Source organism: Scardinius erythrophthalmus, assembly GCF_964197995.2.
Source record: "Scardinius erythrophthalmus genome assembly, chromosome: 6".
NCBI lineage: Eukaryota > Metazoa > Chordata > Actinopteri > Cypriniformes > Leuciscidae > Scardinius > Scardinius erythrophthalmus.
Genome location: NC_138226.1, coordinates 31543954 through 31565331, shown reverse-complemented (window position 1 = coordinate 31565331; position 21378 = coordinate 31543954). Strand labels below are relative to the sequence as shown.

The window sequence follows — 21378 nt, the reverse complement described above, 5'->3', positions numbered from 1 at the left end:
TGATGACGTTTACTCTCTGTGACAGCCTCTGTAGTTCCATTAGCCACTTAGCAACCACCTTTTCAAGACACGTACCAGCTTAAAAAAATGGGGGGTAATATTGCTGTATTTTATGTTGTGGAATAAAACGTGAAAGTGTCTTGAGCTGGTGTTCACCACAGACCTTATTTCAGACATTTAACCAAAACCCCATTCAAAAAACCCACTGACTTCAGGACGATGGAACCGGAAGTGCTAAACTGCTAACTCGCTTCTGCGTTTTGGCCTACAAAATGATGTCATACCTGCACCACTAGACTAATTCAAAAGTAAGTAAACAACTCAGCCATTTAGATACCACCTAAAATCAAACGGCATGAAGACATGATGACTTCGGGGGTTTTCAGTGAGCAATCAGTTTGGGGAAATTAAAGGTAGGCTACATCTTCGTGTCTGTGTCTTTGACCAGTGTACAAGTTTGATGACTGCTGAAAATGAGTTGACTATCAAAAAGAAAAGCTGAACATTAGTTCACAAGTAATATTTATTGCTTAAATTGTTATGCCGTTAGTTATTATTTTGGAATAAATGTAAAAATGCGTAAAAACTAACTTGATTAAATTTATACTTGGTTTTAATAAAAAGAATAGTACATATTAAGTGTAAAAAAAAATACAAAATAGAATTGTACTTGGTATCTCTTTTTACGTAATTTTTATGTAACCAGGAAAATTAAGTGTAAAAGTGACATAAAATTACATTTGATATATATAAAAAGAAGACTTTGGGCCTGTATAAATGAACAAAGCTGAAGCAGAGAGGAGTTCACGTTAAGCTCTCGTTCTTATCCTCACGCGATATTTTTCGAGTATCAGAGCTATGGCAATAGAAAACACAACGGGCAGCAATGAATTCGCGACGATTTACACAAGAGACAGTCTCGCGAATGACTCGTGTCAGGAATATGACTGTCCTCAGTCGAGGGTGTTTAAAATTATCGTTATTGGGGATTCAAATGTTGGAAAGACTTGCCTAACTTACCGGTTTTGCGGTGGAAAATTTCTCGAAAACCCCGAGGCAACAATAGGAGTAGATTTTAGAGAGAGGACCCTGCAACTTGACGGAGAATACATAAAGGTAAGGACCCGTACAGTAGAGTTTATTTCACAAATGAAAAGCTGCAAAAAGCGTTTTGACCTTGAATAACAAGTATTTACATTCTTCTCCACAATGGATTCACTATGTTTTGTTGTTGACTGTTATTCTGCTCAGTGGTGCTCAAACACCATTTTAAATCATTTTAATTTTGTGGTTAAAATGGTTAAACAATTGTTGGTGCAAATAATTTTTAGTATTTTGACTCTGCCAGTCTCTGGAGGACAAATAGCAGTAAAGTTGAACAGGGTATAGTGGGGCTAGTTCACTATTGGTTAAATATACTGCATGTCAATTCACTGATGTGCTGATTTACCACGTGTATAATAGGACTTTGGACCCAAAACTGCTTAGATAAAACCTTTATGACAACTAGCCCTATTTTTCTCAACACTACATGATGTAAACTGCCCTCTCAGTTGCAGATCTGGGACACGGCTGGACAGGAGCGCTTCAGGAAGAGTATGGTGGAGCATTACTACCGCAATGTCCACGCCATCATCTTTGTGTATGACGTGAGCAGCCTGGCTTCATTCGAGAGTCTGCCGGAGTGGATTGAGGAGTGCGTCCGGCACTCAGTCCCTCCCATGGTACCCCGCATCCTAGTTGGGAACAAATGTGACTTAAGAGGAACGAGAGAGGTGTCCACGTTTTCAGCTCAGCGACTGGCTGATAGCTACAACTTTCCTCTTTTTGAGACTTCTGCAAGAGACCCTGCAGAAAAAGAGCACGTAGATGCCATTTTCCTCACGTTGGCCTACAGGCTGAAGAACCACAAGCCTCTGAGACTGAAACAGCCAAGCGAGAGCAGCTTTATACAGCTCGCTGGTCAACAGGAGAAGACACACTGTTTATGCTAATACACTTTGGCCCGTATAGTCAGTTCCATGCAATAATTGAGGTTTATTGGAAAATGTGAGGGTGTGCTCATCTTTCTGTATGAAGTGAATGCAGAAAGAGTGATTACAGTGGAGTGTGTCTACAGGATTCCAGTTGGTGCACGTACAGTTTACAAATGTGTTTGGAAGCATAAACAATGGATCAATTGGGGGTTTTGTTTTGTTAAACTTCATATTATGAAGCAAGTGATGTTTGTTGTACCTGCCCTATTACTGCATATTATTATTTAAAGGGATAGTTCCCCCCGAAATCTAAATTTTGTCATTACTTACTCGCCCTTAAGTTGTTCCAAACCTATCGAACAGTAATCAAACAGTTGACGGCACCCATTGACTTCCATAGTGGGAAAAAATACAATGGAAGTCAATGGCTACCGTCAACCGTTGATTACCAGCGTTCTTTAAAAAGGAAAGAAACTCATACAGGTTTGGAACAACTTGAGGGTGAGTAAATGATGACTGAATTTTTCATTTTTGGGTGAATTATCCCTTAAAGAGCATTTGTAACTCTCCTGAAACCTGCTCAGTGACATGAAGACTTGACTCAGGAGAGCCTGTTATAACATTTTCTGTCTGTAATAACTTTGCATGTTTCATATTTAATCATATGGTTATGGCTATATTGTGAAAATTGCTATATAGTCTATTTAAAATTCTGAAGGCAATCTGGAGAATGTCTGACGATCAGAAACAACACAATGGCCCTAATTATTGTGCACCATGAGCTTTCTGATATGTTTACGGATACAGAAAAATTACTATTTGCTCTAGAAATATAAAAATATATATTATTCAAGCGTGATTTGAACTGAACCAGAGAGAAATGGACAGCTGTGAAATGCATTACTAAAGCTATAGCTGACTCCAGTATGAACACTAGTGGGCGCCACTGTCAAAAGCATTCAGAGCATCATAAGCATTCCTATGAAATCAATTGAGATTAAAAACAAGGGGGAAAACTTCACACCCTTAATCTAAATAAGGAGCACTTATATTCCAGCCTCAATGTGAAATATTTGCAAAACATGCGCTCAGACCTCTAACATATTAGTGATGTTTAATGTCTTTTACAAGCAAATCCCTGCATCATCGAGACTCCAGCACATCTCTAAGGCTTGATTTCAACTTTTGTTTTGATATGACAACCATAGCATTTTGGAAAACCGGAACTGTATTGCACTTTACATTGAGATTGTATCATGTCTAAAGTTTGTCTTGATTATTTGACATCATGTATAATGTTTTTGTACTTGAGAGAAATATGTTGTCATTGTGTAGTTTGGATTGACTCCCAGATGTGTTTGGAAGTGAACATGAAAATAAAATATACAGTAAAGTAGAACATTTTTTTAATGAAATTTATACATCTTATAACAGTTGTGATCAGGGTCAAAGATAGATTTTAAGGCCTTGTTTCACAGACAGCGCTTAGATTAAGCCAGGATTAGAACATAGTTCAATTAGCACATTTAATAGCTTTTATAAACGTGCCTTAAAAAAAAAAAAAAAAAAAACATTACCGATGTGCATCTTGAGACAAAACAATGGCACTGACTTATTTAAGATATCTCAGTGCAAGTTGCTTTCAGTTAAAACAGCTCAAACATGCATTTTAGTCTGGGACTGTTCCCAATGAAATGGAAATGGACATATCAGGATTTTTTTGTATTTAAAAGCTTGGAAAGTCACAGAAATTATCAAAATGTTAAATAGTCATTAAGTTGCGTGAAATGCTATTAATGCTATTAGTGAAATGCTATTAAATGCTGTAAATATATATATGTATGTGTGTATATATATATATATATATATATATATATATATATATATATATATATGTTTTTAAGTCATAATGGAAATCACTCATTAAATTGCTAAAAAAAAAAAAAAATCTACTGGAAAAGTAATGGAAATTCAATTAGTGGTCAAAATGGTGTCCCTCATCGATTTTTAATTGCTGTATTAAGAAACTTTTGATACAAATCCTCAGAATAGCCGAACCCACAAAACAAAATAAATTACAGTATCCGTATATATATATATATATATATATATTTTTTTTTTTTATTATTATTTTTGACAGCAACATTCTGCAAATCCTTGTAAATGATTTATTTTGTGAACTGTGCAGTTTTCAGCCTCTCAGACTGTAAGTGTCGTCTTTAACACCTTCCATGCGCATTTAAACCCTAAAATCAGCAGGCAAGTGCAGCTGCAAACACATGTCTTGTTTAACCATGTGTCTACCTGTTAACTCCACCACCAAAGGTGTGAAGAACTCTTTTTAAACTGATAAATCCCACACCCCCACTGAAAATAACAACAAGCCCAATGATTCAGCAGTTACACTCCTAAAAAGAAAGGTTCTTTATTGTCATATATGGTTCCAGAGCCTTTAACCGTCATGGAATCTTTCCATCTCACAATAGGTTCTTTGTAATGGAAAATGGCACTTTAGACTTTCAAAATGTTCCTCACACTAAGAAGAAATGCGACTTCCTTTCAATTTTAAAAGTGTAGGCCTCAAAAACATTGTCTGGCTTACTGCTAAACTGCCTGTGGTGAAAGTAGGAAATGTTTTCATGTCTTGTTCGGCCCGTAATCAAAGATTTCTGTGCTTTCTTAAGCATAACCTGGCATTTTATGTGCTTATCTGTAGTATTAATGACAATACTTGATGTGCATGTGAACACACCTGGTCTGGCCATTAAAAAAGGTTCTGTATCTGAATCTAATCTTATTGCCATGAGTGAATAACATGAGTGCACATTCATTTAGTCACCACCAGATGTCTGCAGAAACTTAACTTGGACCAGATCAGTTTTATGAATCTGTGAATGCCAACAGCATGACGATGATTAGACTTGACACAGAAAACGGGGATCCTTTGAATTTAACACCGAAATAAGAGGAAAAAGTTAGGGTTATATACACATAATGCATTTATAAAAGGTGTTACAATCAATAGAATTCTCCTCTACATTTAATTTTACAATTTTACCAAGTTACATTCAAAATATTACAATATTTGGTGAAGCACCAAGTACTTTTGCAATATTTATCATAATCCTAAAAATACATATATATATATATATATATATAAAAAAAGGATTGGTTATTGATAATTTATGGTTTTATTTCCATATACAGTATATTATAATATCATTGATCAGTAACACTTTGCAATAAGGTTTCGTTTGTAAACATAAGCTAATGAACTAACCATGAGCAATACATTTGTTACTGTATTTGTTATACTTTGTTAACGTTAGTTAATAAATATACAGCTGTTCAATGTTTTTTTCATGTTAGTTCACATGCAGTGCATTAACTAATGTTAACAAATACACCATTTTATTTTAATAATGTATTAGTAAATGTTGAAATTATTATTAGTTCATGTTAACTAATAAAACCTTATTGTAAAGTGTTAGCCATTGATCAAATAGGCTACTTTTTTTACAGTATACATATTTATACATTATGAAGTAAAAACTTTAATATTGGGCTATATTTTAACATTTATATTTTAAGAATTTTATTACTTTATGTCCTATGTGTCTGTGGATTTTAATTAAGAAAAAAACTGAGCAAAGTAAATTGACTGATTCTACCTGTCACGTATTCTCCAAAATTGTATAAATGTCACTACCATTATTATTAATAATCTTAGATGAGACAAAGTATGAAATATTTTACTTTTTACATAAGTATATAGAGACACACTCACATGTGGACATTCCAAAGGGCTTTTAGAACCGTAATGCATTTTTAGATATATTTGCAGGCTATTACATTACACACTTCGCAAGCATTTTTCCTGTAACATTACTGTATTGCTGGTCAAACATTGCAACAAGTTAAGTCATCGCAAAACGAAGGGTGACCAGGATGGAGTTATGGTTAAAAATAAAGCATCACTGATGTCGTGCATGTGTCACAGTAGCTGTTTACAAACACATACTTCAGGAGTGAATGACGCCAGTCCATGTAACTCACACGGAGGGCTAAAACAAGCGCGAGCGTCTCATTGGCGACGCGTTTCCCACGTCCGACACGCCTCCGTCAGGCCACGCCCCCTCCTGGAGCCGGGACACATTTAAAACAACCCCACCGACCGCACGAGCTCAGAGACACAGTGTGTTAACAAGGGGTAACAGGAGGAATTTATCTTATATCGGATATTTCGGAATTGGACACTAAAGATGAAGTCTCCAAAGATGAAATCACAGAGCAAAGGTAAGTCTTAATAATACATTTTAAGAGTAAAATTAAGTTAAGATAAACCCTAAACTTAGGCTTCTAAACCCATGCAAGTAATATATATGCTTATTACATTGAGGCGATAGTGCCTCTCTATAGCCTATAGACCACTTATTGTTTACAGACTGAAACAAACTTGCTTTTTCTAGCATTTCTTGAGGATGATGACGGTCTGAACGCCGTGTTGTGTGAATTCGACGCTGTCATTGAGGATTTCACGTCCCCCGTGGAAAAGAGACACTTCAGATATGATGAGCACTTGAAAACCATGAAGAGACGGAGCAGCGCGAGCGTCAGCGACAGCGGCATCAGCGACTCTGAGAGTGAGTATGCAGTATGCAGTGCACTAGTCGCAAAAGTTGCATTTGACGTGTCATTATTCCAGAAATTTGATAGCAGCGCGCGCACGTGCTCGTGCTCGTGCCTGTGGGTCATTATCTCGTCACGATTTAAGCTCCGCAGCCTCAGTTACAAGTAACAGTGCTCACTGAACACTGCATAATCTTATCTAATCTAATCTGAGCCCACACACCAGCACAAAGAGCAACTGGGCTTCATTAAACGTCTTTTAACCTGTTAACTGTCTTGTCACCCATCTTTTCATGAATGTTAATGAATGCTTTGCAACATACCTACGGTAGGTCTCTCTTTAAAGGCACCCAGTGGAAGTGAAAGCACTTCAAAACGTTATAGAAGTTTACTGTAAAGCAAATATACTGAAATAAACATTTTAAACAAAATATATATTTTACCAAATAAAATGAAAAGCCATATGTCTAACCAAGTTGTGTTCCAAGTATGGAGTTCAAATCACAAAAATTGAGCCTACTTAATGATTTTAAAGTACTGTTTCCAATGATGATTACTAAAATATGGGACAGAGAAAAAAGGCAATTAAAAAAAAAATGGTGCCAAGTGTCCTGCTACTGGAACACTGACAGTGAACAGGCTATAAGAAGTGAAGAACTTATAAAAACCTTGACACACACACACATATGCAAATATTAGTCGGTTAATTGTCCTGGCTGACTTATAGTCTCTCACTCGCCAGTTGCTGTTCTTGGACACACAGGTTCACTGTAGGTTTATTCCGTCAATCCTACAATTGGAGATTATCCAGAATCTGAAGAAGGATTGCGTCATGAATGGATATGGAAGACTTCTATTTGGTAGCTTATAATTGCATAGAAAGGTTCAAAAGAAGCGGAACCATGTCAGTATAAATGGGCACTTTTGTTCTGGAAGTGTTCTTGCGTTTAATGATTAAGCAACAAGTGATCTCTCTTTACCTCACAGTATTCCTTCTGGAACAAACAGGGAATATGTCAGAATCTGTGCTCCGGTGCAGTCAGAGGATCAGAACGGTGTAATGAGCTTTGAATCACCCTCATGGATCTGTGCAACTGCATGTTGAATCCAATCAATTCTTATGCAATTTTGTCACACGTGCCATTGATCTAGTTTAGTGGCTTCAAGCGGTTCTGCTTCAGGACAGGATTTAACAATGGAAAAAACATCAACAAAGGAACTGTTTTCTCTTTCCTTTCAAAAGCATACTCTCGAGAAAAAGAAGTACACTTTAGCATACTTTAAAAAATTAGTATTTATTACAGAAATAATATACTTTAAAATAATATTAAGTGCAAACTGGATGTAACACACTTAACTGTATGTTAACTGCATTTAAATGAAAATGTATTATAGTTTAAATTTATATTCAGTGGAGTTAGCTGTTTGACCCACTTAAGTAGGGTCAACTATAAGTATAAAATGCACAAGTACATCTTATATGCAATTTCATAATATGGTTAAAGTGGTTAAAATAATTGGTAATATGGTTAAAGTGCACTGCTAAATTTACTGAAAAGCATTTATGCTAGACTAAAATATACTTTAATGTCATTTCTATGGAAACTTGTATGTCATTTATAGTTACACATTTGTAATGAAGTTGCAATTTAGAACATTTAAAATATAGATGTAATATCAAATAAGTACTTTATATGTGCTTTAGCATGTCAACATCAAAATTAGTGTGTTACAAAACAATGATTCAAAATGTACTTTAAAGTAAAAATTTTAATTTGACATTGCAAAGTGCACTTTTTAAAAGTGTACTTAAGTGTGTTAAGAAACAATCATGAAAGTGTACTCCTTAGTTTTTTAGACCTCTTTAAGGGTCTAATGACTGAAGCGTTGGGCAAAGTTGAGCTTCTGTGTAATAGCACGCCTGCTCTGCCTTTAACTAAGAACGTGTAAACACAATTTTTTTTTCTTAAGATGGAGTGCGGCGTACCGGGTCAGATCTTTGGCTTTAAATGAACCTGCTGGAGGCTGGGTCACGGTTGAAACTGCTTTGAAAGTGTTCTCGCTCGCTCGAGAGGCTGTTATTAGAGGAGTATGCATTGATTACAAACTCAACCTGCTCTGCTAGCACAGATTAACCCCCACGCCACCCCCTACCCCCTCTGGTTATGGGTCAGTGCACATGTTTGGCAAGCCTGTGTGGTAGAGAGCAGTGCCGCTCCACTGGTTTAACGCTCACTAAATTCTATAGACTTTTAGACTAGAGTTTGTCTAGTTGTCCCTTGAGTTTCAATGATTTCATGCTCTCTGCAAGATGTTTCAAGGGAAACGTTATTTAAAGTGCCCCTATTATGCCTTTTCAAAATATGACCTTTCATGCAGTAAAGCTGTTTGTGAAAGTAAAAGGTCTGCAAAGTTTTAAAGATCAAAGTGCATGACAAATAAAGTTATCGTCTCCTATAAGAAAGGATGGATTCTGAGCTGCTGGAATTAGTTACATACCTACGTAACCATGTAACTAATTTGCATAATGCATGCCTTCATCGGCTGCTGGTGAACAACGTCTACTTTGACCCTCAAATACTGTATGTAGTTGTGGCCTAGAAGAGTTTGGTGCGGTTTTGGTGCAAGAAGATACTGTTTCCAGCGCTGCAAATCCACTTTATATGCAATTTCAAAAAGAAGAGAACTCGGGCTCAAATTGGTACGGTAAAATCGTTACTGTTCATATCACTGTATATCCAAGTTCTGAGGAACCCTCTGAAGCTGAGATTCAGATATGGTAATGGACATTTAGTTTTCTGGCATGCACTACAAGCGGTAGACCAATAACAACAGACCGAGCCATCCGACCAATCAGAGCAGAGTTTGCTCTCGGAAAGGAGGGGTTTAGAGAGACTGAATCTTCGAATGAACCGTTTTCAGGCTCTTTGAGAAATCAAATTAGGTGATTTTAAGTGAAAGTTGTAAGTGTTTTTTGACCTTGGATGCAAGTAAACTTATTGTAGAATACCTCATAAAAATTTAGGAATCTTTAAAATAGTATTTTTTAATGCATGTTACTGGTCAGAAGTTTGGAATAATTAAGATTTTTCAATGTTGTTGAAAAACATGCTCAACAAGACTTCATTTATTTGAAAAAAATACAGTGAAAACTGCTTATAAATCCTTATCAGCATATTAGAATGATTTCTGAAGGATCATGTGACACTGAGTTTTACCACCACAGGAATAAATGGCATTCCATTTTAAAATGTTTTCAAACTAAAATGTTATTTCTTTCAAAAACTTTTTTTTTTTTGATAATTATTCCAAATTTTTGACTGATAGTGTAGTTTGAGTTATATTTTCTCTTACCTTGCATAATTTGATGAATGTTTTTTGAGGATAAGGCATGTCATACAAACTGTCATGCCAGCATCAGTTTAATTTGGCAGATGTCTAGTGTTTGCTATCCTAACTCTAAACAGTTGTTTTAGTTGCATTGCATTATTGGCATTATACCTTTGGCTTTTCCCTGCTGTCTGCGCTCTATCACTATTGTGTGCCGTGAGCCACCTGTTGAGCACCGCTGGTGTGGAGTTAGAGGAACACATGCTGTACACACACAGGAAGCTTCAGTTTTTTTCATTTCTGACTTCCTCTGTCTCTTTTTCCTTCTGTAACAGGTGCAGAGTCCTTGAACAGAAACAGTTTCAGCTTCAGTGATGAGAAGCTCAACTCTCCCAGCGTCTTCCCCCCCTCATCAATTAGTCCCTTGGTCACATCTCCTAAACGTGAGTTCAAACATTTCTGTTTTGTATATTTAACACTTTAGTCATTTTTTTGGTTTATTTCCTGCACTGTATTGTTAATCAACTGCATATTTTTCTCTTCAGCTAAACTTGGAGACACTAAAGAGCTAGAGGACTTCATTGCTGACCTTGACAGAACATTAGCAAGTAAGTGCTGAAGGACATTAATTTAAAGACTTCAGTACTTTTGTTTTGAGGGTCAAATTTGAAATAATTTGCAGCATGATATCTTTGTCGATGACCACCCTAGTGAAAAGACCTATACCAATAATGTTTATTTCATACTAAGTATACTACAAATCCATTAATAAATTTACTGACATATGACTTAATAATACAAATATTATTATTAAAATTTATTTGGAGTACTGCTTTATTGCACAATGCACATTTCTTAATATTAAGCCTAAAATGTGTTTTAATATCACTATTAGGATAGGATGATCACTGTATAATTTCCATCCAAAAGGCCATCCTTTTACATACTGTATGAATATGAATATAATAAAATATAATATGAGTGTTACATAATATAATCAGTGCAATAACAGCATTATAAATTATGGATAAGATTATTTTATTTATTTATTTTCGGGTATATCACTGGATTATAACAATATATATATATATATATATATGGGAAATAAAAATAAGGTTAATTCTCTCTATATGGTGTAGTGTCAGTTATATATGAAAGTTTGGTCAGTAAGATTTTTTTTTTTTACAAGAATGCATTAAATTGATTTTAAAAAATGCATTACAGTTTCCACAAAAACTTTTTCAACATTGATAATAATCAGAAATGTTTCTTGAGCAGGAAATCATCATTAGAATGATTTCTGAAGGATCATGTGACACTGAAGACTGGAGTAATGATGCTGAAAATTCAGCTATATCATCACTGGAAAAAAATATATTATATATAGTGTTTTAAAATTGTAATAATATTTCACAATATTACTGTTTTTACTGTATTTTTTCTTTCTTTTAAAAATGCAGCTTTTGGTGAGCGTCAGAGATTTCTTTCAAAAACATAAAAATCGTACGAATTCCAAACTTTTGAACAGTAGTGTATTCAGTATACCATTATGAGTATACAGTTCATACCACCCACTCCTTTTATTAATCATTAGATGTGTGGCAGTATTTAGATTATGAGACGAAACGAGACACTCTTGAATCAACGGGTGTTTTTGAAAAATGATAATCATCAGGTCAAATCGTACACTCACTCCTACACTTCTTCACTGATGCTTTAACACAGTTAAGTTGATTTGTTTTGGAGCGCTCCTACACTCTAGAGATCTGTAACTTGTCTCAGAGAGAGAGGGAGGAATGCATGTGTATAGACCTTCAATGACTCAAACTGGAAGTTGGCCACAGAGAAAGCAGTCATATCATATCATATCATTATATTTATATCATTTATATAGTTTCTTGCTTCAAAACAGTCATAACAATAACGGTCCTCCCTTAAAACCTAAGATAAAAACATTTATGTAGACTCCTTTAAACTTTCCCCAATGGTTTCGGTGTAAGCTACTACAGTAAATGCTTCTGTTCATGCGCTGAGGAAGCTAATTCATTATTTGATTCAGAGTTCATTGAGGGGGTTCAGAAAAGGAGGACCGCGTACACACCAAGAATAACCTTGACACAGAGCAGCCGCAAATGTACTAAGTTTGTTCTCTTCTTGCTCCCCCCTAAAGGCATGTGAGTTCGAGACGGGATGACTGGAGCCCAACACATTGACAGCCGGACCGCACCTGACAAACCTGAACTACTGTGAAGACACGTGGTTTCACACGCTGAACGATGAAGTTCGCCGAGACTTTTTCTATACTTGCGCCCATACAAACAAACTCAAACAAATGCATAAGAAACACAGATTTGACAGTAATGGCTGTGCTCTCTGAAAAACTTGAGCTGTAAGATTATTTAAATGGCTTTTTATAGAAATATAATTGTAATTTTATAGAGTTGGTTATTGTAAATTTATCTGTAATACTATTTTGTGAATTTCTATTTTTGTATTTCATGTAAATATTGTTCCAGACTCGCCTTGCTACATATAAAGCATTTCCTGTTTCACATGAGAATAAACTCAATTCTTAATTCATTCGAAAAACTGGAAAAGCTATATGACATGTATTTAATACAACTAATGTCTTCAAGAGATTAAAGTTGACAGATTTTAAGATATGTTTCATGGCGTGTCTCCTTGCATCAAAAACCTTTGAGTGTGTAGTATTTTCATTCTCAGTGTGGACAGAAGACTTAGGACACTTACCACCGATTTCACAAACAAGGCTTAAGCTCAGTCCCAGACTAAAATGAACGTTTAGCTGTTTTAACTGAAAGAAAAGATCTTAAAAATACATCAGTACCATTGTTGTGTCTCAAGATGCACACCAGTAATGTTTTTTTCTAAGGCAAGTTTTTAAAAGCTACTTCTAAATGAATTAAGGTCTAATCCTGGCTTAATCTAAGCCCTGTCTGTGGAACCGGGCCTAAGAGTACGGTGTTAATTAATTCAGGGCTGTGAGTTAGTCTGCTAACGCTCTTGAATGGTCTGCAAATGATTGAGCCCACAGCAGGGGTCAGTGGTTTGCAGGACCGTGAGCAGTTGCTCTGGGGAATCAGTGACACCTGGTCTCCTCCTCAGCACTTTCACCATCCAGTTCTAATGTGGTCATTAAACCAGAAGTAATATTTTGATTGGATAGCCAAATTTTTAACTATGGTAAAAATGCAAAATAACTACACTAGGGATTGGGGTTGGAAAGATTTTAAGTGTTTTTGAAGTCCTAAAAAAGATTGCATTTATTTGTGAACAAATGCAGTTAAAACAGCAATATTGTGACATATTGTTACAATAAAAAAACACCTGTATTTTAATATATTTTGAAATGCAATTTATGATGGCAAAGCTGAATTTTCATTACTCCAGTCTTCAGTGTCACACGATCCTTCAGAAATCATTCTAATATGATGATTTGGTTGATGGTTCAGGCCAAAATACCAAAATACCACGCCAAAGATACATACTTGTTACTCTATCTGATTATTTTTAAGTGTGTACTAGTGAAAAGTCTTAACCGTCACTTTTGATCAATTTAATATTTTTCTTTATATATTAAAGCTTGTATTTATATTAATTTAAACATTATTTTATATATTATAATATATTATAATATTAATAGTCAATTCATATAATAATTATATAATATATTCAAAAAAATTCAAATTAATATATTATAAATATATTAAATAATTAGCAGCAATAAATGTTTTCACTATAAAGTGCTTTAATTTGTAGCGAGAGATATAGGAGGCGTGGCTTTATTGCATCAGATATACAGTGCTATGCATAAGTTTAGACACCCATGCTAAAGTTGACTAAAAAGAGGAATAAAAAATCATCGTTTGGAAACTGAACTTAATGCCTTAATTTAAAAAATTTGGAAAAATACAACCTTTAAGGACACCAATTTTCTTTGTGAATGAATAATGTATCGTAAATAAATAAATGTTCTTCCTTAAAATACAGGGTGCATACGTTTGGACACCCCTATGTTAAATTCCCATAGAGGCAGGCAGATTTTTATTTTTAAGTATTTTTTTTTATTATTTTTTTAGGATACTATGCATCCTGATAAAGTTCCCTTGGCCTTTGGAATTAAAATAGCCCCACATCATCACATAGCCTTCACCATACCTAGAGATTGGCATGGTTTTATTTCAGTTAGCCTAATAGCTGGTTTGATTTGCATTGAGAGATGATCTTATGGAAAGTACCCCATGCCAATCTCTAGGTATGGTGAAGGCTATGTGATGATGTGGGGCTATTTTAATTCCAAAGGCCAAAATACTTAAAAATAAAAATCTGCCTGCCTCTATGGGAATTTAACATAGGGGTGTCCAAACTTATGCACCCTGTATTTTAAGGAAGAACTTTTATTTATTTACGATACATTATTCATTCACAAAGAAAATTGGTGTCCTTAAAGGTTGGATTTTTCCTAATTTTTTTAATTAAGGCATTAAGTTCAATTTCCAAAAGATGATTTTTTATTCCTCTTTTTAGTCAACTTTAGCATGGGTGTCTAAACTTATGCATAGCACTGTATGTCACTTTGCTCACATCTTATAGGTCCAGTAGTTTTGGTTTGCGATCTCTAAGAATAAAACCTGCTCCAGAGAAGGTTAGCCGTGGAGCGTAAGTTACCATGAACACAGCTAAAAACCAATCCATCTTCTTAAGACCCAAAAACAGAGTCTGCTCAAACTCATTTCAAACTTAACTGTTAGTCGGGAGAAAATTCCACAATATAGGCATATGATGAAAAAGCCTTACTTATAGACGTATTACTTATAGAGCGGAGCTGTGTATGGTAACAACCAAAAGACAACTCTGAGAAGACGCAGGTCACGACTTGGTGCTTATGGTGTTAGGAGCTCAGACAAATACTGTGGAGTCAGACGAATACACAGGGTCATGCCCTCTGTAAGCAGGTGAGATGGAGGAGGGTTTAATCAGCAGTAAACAACATGATGCTCTGTGAAGAGAAGATTAAACACAACACTTACAGCTCTCCTGGCAATGCGCCATAATGTCATTTGAATTTCAAATGTTAAGAAAATTTAGTGAGCGTGAAGTCTGATCAAGTCATTGCTGAAACATCAGTTGGATCAGGGTGCAGTCACATTAGTGAAACACTGCAGGCAAGAAAAGGTCCATTGTCTATTGTCAACAGTGCAGCGATGTATAAAGCACAGATCACTCAGAAATCACATTCAAACCAAGCAGCTTTTGGGTGATCAACGTGTCGAATGTGTGTGATGAACGGAAATCTGCATGGGGAAATCTTTTGCCCTCACACAAATTCCCAATTGCATGGATTCCTATTACAGTTTTTCTAGATTCCTAACACACAATTCATGAAACGAATTCTCACTACTATAAACACAATCTGAAAACTGCACACCAACTTGCACAAACCTCAAACTTCAACTTCCAAATCAAATATATTAATCAAAAACATATAGGCATACTCTTTTGTCAGAATCAAACTTTGGCTTCAGATGACACACAAACTTAACAAATACACACACTACTTTACTGCTCAGGGAACACTAGTGAGATCATAATAGTGAACTGTAACAAAATCACTAGAAAAGGAACAGTTTCTCGTTAAGTGTTTATCCATAGAAAACCATTTGAAATTTGCCGTCCAGTTAAAAATATACTACAAAAAATATCAGTAAGACATTGACATTTTCCTCCACAAATGCTGAAACTTCTGTTTATACAAAGCGTAGTGTTTCTGTGACTGTATGGGAAAATTAGGCACGTGATTGACTGTCTATGACTAAGATAGCCATAACATTTTAACACTGCATCGTTTCACATTGTACAAGTTTGACAACGCAATGATGGGGTTTCATAACCCCGGGTAAAAGTGCTAACCCCACTTCTAAATTACAAGTGTGAAATGTTCCTTTACCCAGGGTTAAAAGCAGGATTTGTAACGGCAATCAATAACCCAGTGTTAAGCACAGTGTGAAAACACTACTATGTAGCAATGTACGACAAAATGGATAGTTCAGACTATTCAGATTGGATGAACCATCTTAAATGCCCTTATAAAAGCAAATAAAGACACATTGAAACTGCGTGTTAAATGACAAAATGAATGCCTTGAAATTGTAACTGCCCTACAGTTATTCTAATGAACTATTTTACTACCAGAAGAATTGTTCATTGCAATCACTGGTCAATTTCATTTCATATTGCTGCTAAATCTATTTCACACAAGCTTAAAAATAATACAATAATTTGATCATGGTTAAGGGTCAAGCAGAGAAGGTTTCTGCTTCTCCTCTTGGCTAAAAACATCCTTGTGTGGCTTATTGCTCTTTTTAATGCAGTAAACAACAAGTCAAGTCAAGTCAAGTCATCCTCATTTATATAGCGCTTTTAACAATGTAGATTGTTTTAAAGCAGCTTTACAGAGACAAATGTATAATTTAGGGTAACAGAGATTGTTTTGGCTTTATAGCGGTTCTTTAATAAAGTTATTTTCCAGCTAAAGGTAGTTTTGATTGATTTGCTTCCGTCGCAACGATCATTTGTTATTAAATTAGGGGCCGCTAAGACGACACCATTCTCTCTACACAGACTTTAAACGCGAACCTGTGAGAAACGCTGATGGCGTTCACATGCGCATTAAGAATTGGTTCTATAGTTGTTTGTGATTGAATATATGTACGCAGGTTTGGAATTCCCTACAGACCAAGCCTAAACAAAGTACTTGTCTTTCCTTATAAATTTGGTACAGACTTTTATTTTATTTTGTCATTTCGGGGTAGGTACGCGAAACGAATTTTCCGGCAACGCTTTATCTGTAGAGTGGTAAAGGGATCCTCCATAGGGAGAGACTAGTTGGCACTTCAGCACTGCGTTGTCATCGGGTCCAGGCGAAGGTCCTTCGTCAGATCTAGATACGGCCTGGATCCGGCAGGCTGCGGGAAAACCTCTGGATAAACAAAGACACTAAAATTAGCGTAGATGCCATTCTTCTTATGATGTAACGAGTACATCAGGATTTATGGGAAGTGTCCCCGGTTCCAGCTGACCTAATCTATGCAGCCTAACATTGAATTATAGAAGTATATAGTGTATTATGTGAATGCTAGGTCAAAGAGATGTGTTTTTAGTCTAGCTTTGAACTGACAGAGTGTGTCTGCTTCCCGGACAATGTTAGGAAGACTGTTCCAAAGTTTTGGTGCTAAATAGGAGAAGGATCTACCGCCAGCAGTCGATTTTGATATTCTAGGTATTATCAACTGGCCGGAATTTTGAGATCGCAATAGACGTGAAGGACTATAATGCCTTAAGAGCTCGCTCAACTACTGCAGAGCTAAACCATTTAGTGCTTTGTAAGTAATCAGCAATATTTTAAAATTTATGTGATGTTTAATAGGGAGCCAATGCAGTTTTGACAGAACCGGGCTAATATGGTCATACTTCCTGGTTCTGGTAAGAACTCGAGCTGCTGCGTTTTGAACTAGCTGTAGTTTGTTTATTAAGCGTGCAGGACAACCACCCAGTAGAGCATTACAATAATCTAGCCTTGAGGTCATGAATGCATGAACTAATTGTTCCGCATTTGTCACTGAGAGCATATGGCGTAATTTAGATATATTTTTAAGATGGGAGAATGCGGTTTTACACATACTAGACACGTGACTTTCAAATGAAAGATTGGTATCAAAGAGCACACCCAGGTTCCTAACCGACGACGGTTAGGAGTCAAATAATTATTGACTGGACCACTTTTGAACCTCATGAGGTCTCATCAAGGTCATCAGATCGGATCAAACTTTAGCACAGGCTGAGCATGGGTCTGCATGAAACGGAAGTTTCCGTGTGTGTTTCTTTAGTGCGGCTTACATGCAGCAGACTCACACTAAACAGCAGTTTTTCTGCACCTGCACTCAGTGTTGTGGACAGGACAGCAGCGCTCTCACATCCTCATCGGCACAGGCCAGCGAGCACTAGATGTGCTGACATAACAGTTTAACTCCAAGATAAGTTGCTTGGCAGAGCTAGCGGGCACATCTTGGCAGCTCTGGCTGGATGAGGACAGGCAGTGGTCTGGAAGTGTGGGAAAGTGGGAGAGGTGAACAGCAGGTCCAGCAAGGCAAACAACTTTCCTCATTTGGAGATCAGTGTCCATATACCATGTGAGAAACTCACAAAGAATGAATAGGAATTAAAAAATACCTTCAAAGAATGGAATTCAGGCCATTTCATTCAGGACAAAATCCATGCAGATCATGTAGACCCCCCCCCCCCCCACACACACACACACACAAAAACCTAAACAACCAAAAAACATAACAAATACACATCTTTTTGTGTTATGACAACTACTAATGAAAATACGTTCAACCAACAAACTACACTAAGTTGGAGAAACAGACACATTTTTAAGTTAATTACTCAAATTTCAACAAAATTAAGTAGTGGGCCCCGAACCAAATAACCTTATCTATTTCAGATATACCAGCCTGCATACATGCTAAATGTAACTTATTTAGCATGCCAATTTAATGAATGGTAAATAGTGCGATGGTAGCCACAAAAACTTCAAAACAAAGAAAACTTTTAAATGTCAAACACAACAGCATTAAACGCTAACAGGTCTTTCACTTAATCTCATCAAAATGATGTTGGTTTAACTTAAAATGTTTAATTAAATCAATGAATTACAATTATTAACATGCAACTTTGCATTTATTTAAGTTGTGGCAACAGGTTTCCTGAATTTCTTTTTAGAGTGCATCGACACTCAATATGTTCACACGCATTAGACATTCAACAGTTAACCTGAAAACTGCTCCATGAACTCATGCTGTTAGACGAAATGGAAATAACACAGATTTTTCCTCCTGTGACAGCAGCTGGGGGCAAACATGAGGAATATTCACTCTGAAAGACACCATTATGGCAGTAAGTCAGCACTGTCAACTGTGAGCGGAGAATGAGAGAGTTGCACTACAGAAACACTAGCGCAGACGTGTTCCTGCAGGCACACGAGTTCTGTAAACACTTCAGGAAATTTATTTAAACATTCATATTCATAACCGTCATGCCTGTGAATTGTTCTCTGTCAAGTTCACATTTAGGGCATTAAGCTGCTTTAGTTACACAATGATCATGATATCTGGATCTGGATATCAATATTGTCCAGCTTTAGGGTCATACATCACTGTCACGTATATGTCTCTGTGGATCTGCAGATGGACAAAAGTGCAGGTGTGTGTGTGTGTATCCATCACTTGCAGTTACTTGCAAAATGGACAGCAATGCCTCAATAAAGCTGAGAATATATGTTTAAGTGCAGATCAAACCTTTCCTAACCTAGAATAACCTACTCATTGGATTTCAACGTCATTAAATCATTTTGGTTATTGAGCTGGGAAGCATTTGTGTTTCGCCAGCTCTTTTCTGAAATGTGGTGCAGAAACTGATGGCACAGTATATGTGGCATAAAGAGAGATGAAGATGATCGCATCACCTTAAAATGAGTCCTCTGCTAAGAAAAACAGAATTTGTAGATGAATCTAGCAGCATGCAGAGATTCCTGCGGCTCCAGTAACCCATATGCACAGAAGAATTCAGAACAATTCAAACACTATAAATCTATAGCCCTTGCTCACATACACAGAACTCTCCTCACCCTGCTAGCACACTGGGACACTGGGATGTTTGATGGTGGGACTATGGAGCCCCCCGGCCCAGTGAGGCACACTGATTTAAAGTGATGGAACTCCCAGGTTGAACACTCTGTTCTCAAACTCAGTCCCTCTATTGTGTCTGTCCTTCCCCTGACCTCCAGTCACCAACCACCTTTCACCCAAATGCACAGCAAAAGAGCCCAGGTCAAAGGCCACGCAAAAAGGCACGGGGTTCCAGAGGGAGAAAGGACAGCGGAAAGCTTGACGAAGAGTTTCTGTCTTTGAACAGCGTGAAAGCGGAAAAGGGTGTTTAATCCAGTATGACGTAATCTCTGAAAAGACCACAGGAGATCAATGGAATATACTAAATGATTCAGGGATACAACTCCCTTCTTTAAAGAAAATGAAAATTGGCAGAATAATTAACAGCCTTTCTGTGGTTCAACAGATCTAATGGATAAATGAAGAATTGGATAGCACAAAATCACTTTCCAATTAGAGAACTATATACATATATACATGCATATATATATAATAAGCAGAATATTAAACCAGTCCAAGCCCAGTGGCTGACGTTTGGCACTGCTGAACAAAAACTCAAATATTGTGCATTCATTGGTTCAACATTATAATATTATTGCTATAGTAAAATAGAGCGATGTGCCACAGATGGTGTTTCGTAGTTCAGACTCCTTTTCCATTGTGATGTGACTGTCTGATGTCAAAATATCAATCTTGTGCCATACTCAGCTCATTCCATTGGTTAACTCAAGACTACAGGGTTAAAATGTGGTTCAAACTGGTTAAAATGTACATGCAGTCATCATTGACCCTGACCCTGGTTGAAATGGCTTTACAGGCAAATGTAACAGAGTCTTATGATTGTATTGTCATGAGTGAATCATTTGCTCTTTGTTCATTCAGAGAATAAAGCACAAATGACTGACAGGAATCCTGAGATCTGTGTTTGTAAGAGATAAGATTCAGCCCTGGATTTCCACTGCTAATTTTGGGAAGCCATAAAGTAAAACAGCTTTCAGTGTAATCCCAATTACACTTGTTTGTGTGTTTAAAGGAATGGTCATTAGTAATTATTTAATCTGAAACCAATATTCTGTTATTTGGAACACGAAAGATAATCTTCACGTAAGATCTTGTATGTACAAAGCAGTTCATAACAAAAATGTGTTCTTTTGTGTTGCACAAAACAAATAACAGCATATAGAACAACATGAGGGTAAAAAAACTAAACAGAATATTCATTTTTGGCTAAATATTCTGTTCAGTTGCATAAACCGCATTCATTGGCCATAGCGATGCTGTGAGGGAATGAGACTCCCAGTGTGAGACTGAGAGCCAAACAATTTGTTCCTATTCATTCCTCAATGCATCTCTCAGCACAGCTCACTTATCAGTTAGTGGCAGGCCAATGGCTGCCAGAGGGGAAAAGAAAGGCCACTTTGGGAGTTCATGAATGAGTTTTATGCAGGGGTCTGACAATGACATGTAGGGGCTCAATTCAGCAGGCTGGAGAGACAAGCTGTCTCCTGCAGAAGGTTTTTATTTATTATCATTTCACTCTACGTGTGAGAATAACTGCTTTGATAAAGGAATAGTTCAGCAAAAATGAAAAATCTGTCATTTACAGTCATGTTGTTTCAAAACCATATGATTTTTTAAATGAAATCTGAGAGATTTCTGTCTTTCCAGAAAGTCTGTTCACCCAAAACTCTGAC

The 21378-nt window shown here is 36.5% G+C and overlaps 2 protein-coding genes across 3 annotated transcripts; both read left to right on the top strand.

Moving 5' to 3' along the window:
* Nucleotides 1-779: 779 nt before the first annotated feature.
* On the top strand, nucleotides 780-3373 carry LOC308691885 (ras-related protein Rab-33B). Its single transcript, XM_081367452.1, has 2 exons — nucleotides 780-1116; nucleotides 1554-3373. The coding sequence occupies exons 1-2, from the start codon at nucleotides 859-861 to the stop codon at nucleotides 1992-1994; spliced, it is 699 nt and encodes a 232-aa protein (XP_081223578.1). The 5' UTR covers nucleotides 780-858; the 3' UTR covers nucleotides 1995-3373.
* A 2599-nt stretch (nucleotides 3374-5972) lies between these two features.
* rgcc (regulator of cell cycle) lies at nucleotides 5973-12594 on the top strand. Of its 2 annotated transcripts, XM_081367648.1 has the most exons (5): nucleotides 5973-6272; nucleotides 6446-6619; nucleotides 10271-10378; nucleotides 10481-10543; nucleotides 12106-12594. In XM_081367648.1, the coding sequence occupies exons 1-5, from the start codon at nucleotides 6239-6241 to the stop codon at nucleotides 12111-12113; spliced, it is 387 nt and encodes a 128-aa protein (XP_081223774.1). In that variant the 5' UTR covers nucleotides 5973-6238; the 3' UTR covers nucleotides 12114-12594. The 2 variants fall into 2 exon arrangements, with proteins under 2 accessions (XP_081223774.1, XP_081223773.1); XM_081367647.1 differs by lacking the exon at nucleotides 12106-12594 and having other exon boundaries at nucleotides 6144-6272; nucleotides 10481-10687.
* Nucleotides 12595-21378: the final 8784 nt, after the last annotated feature.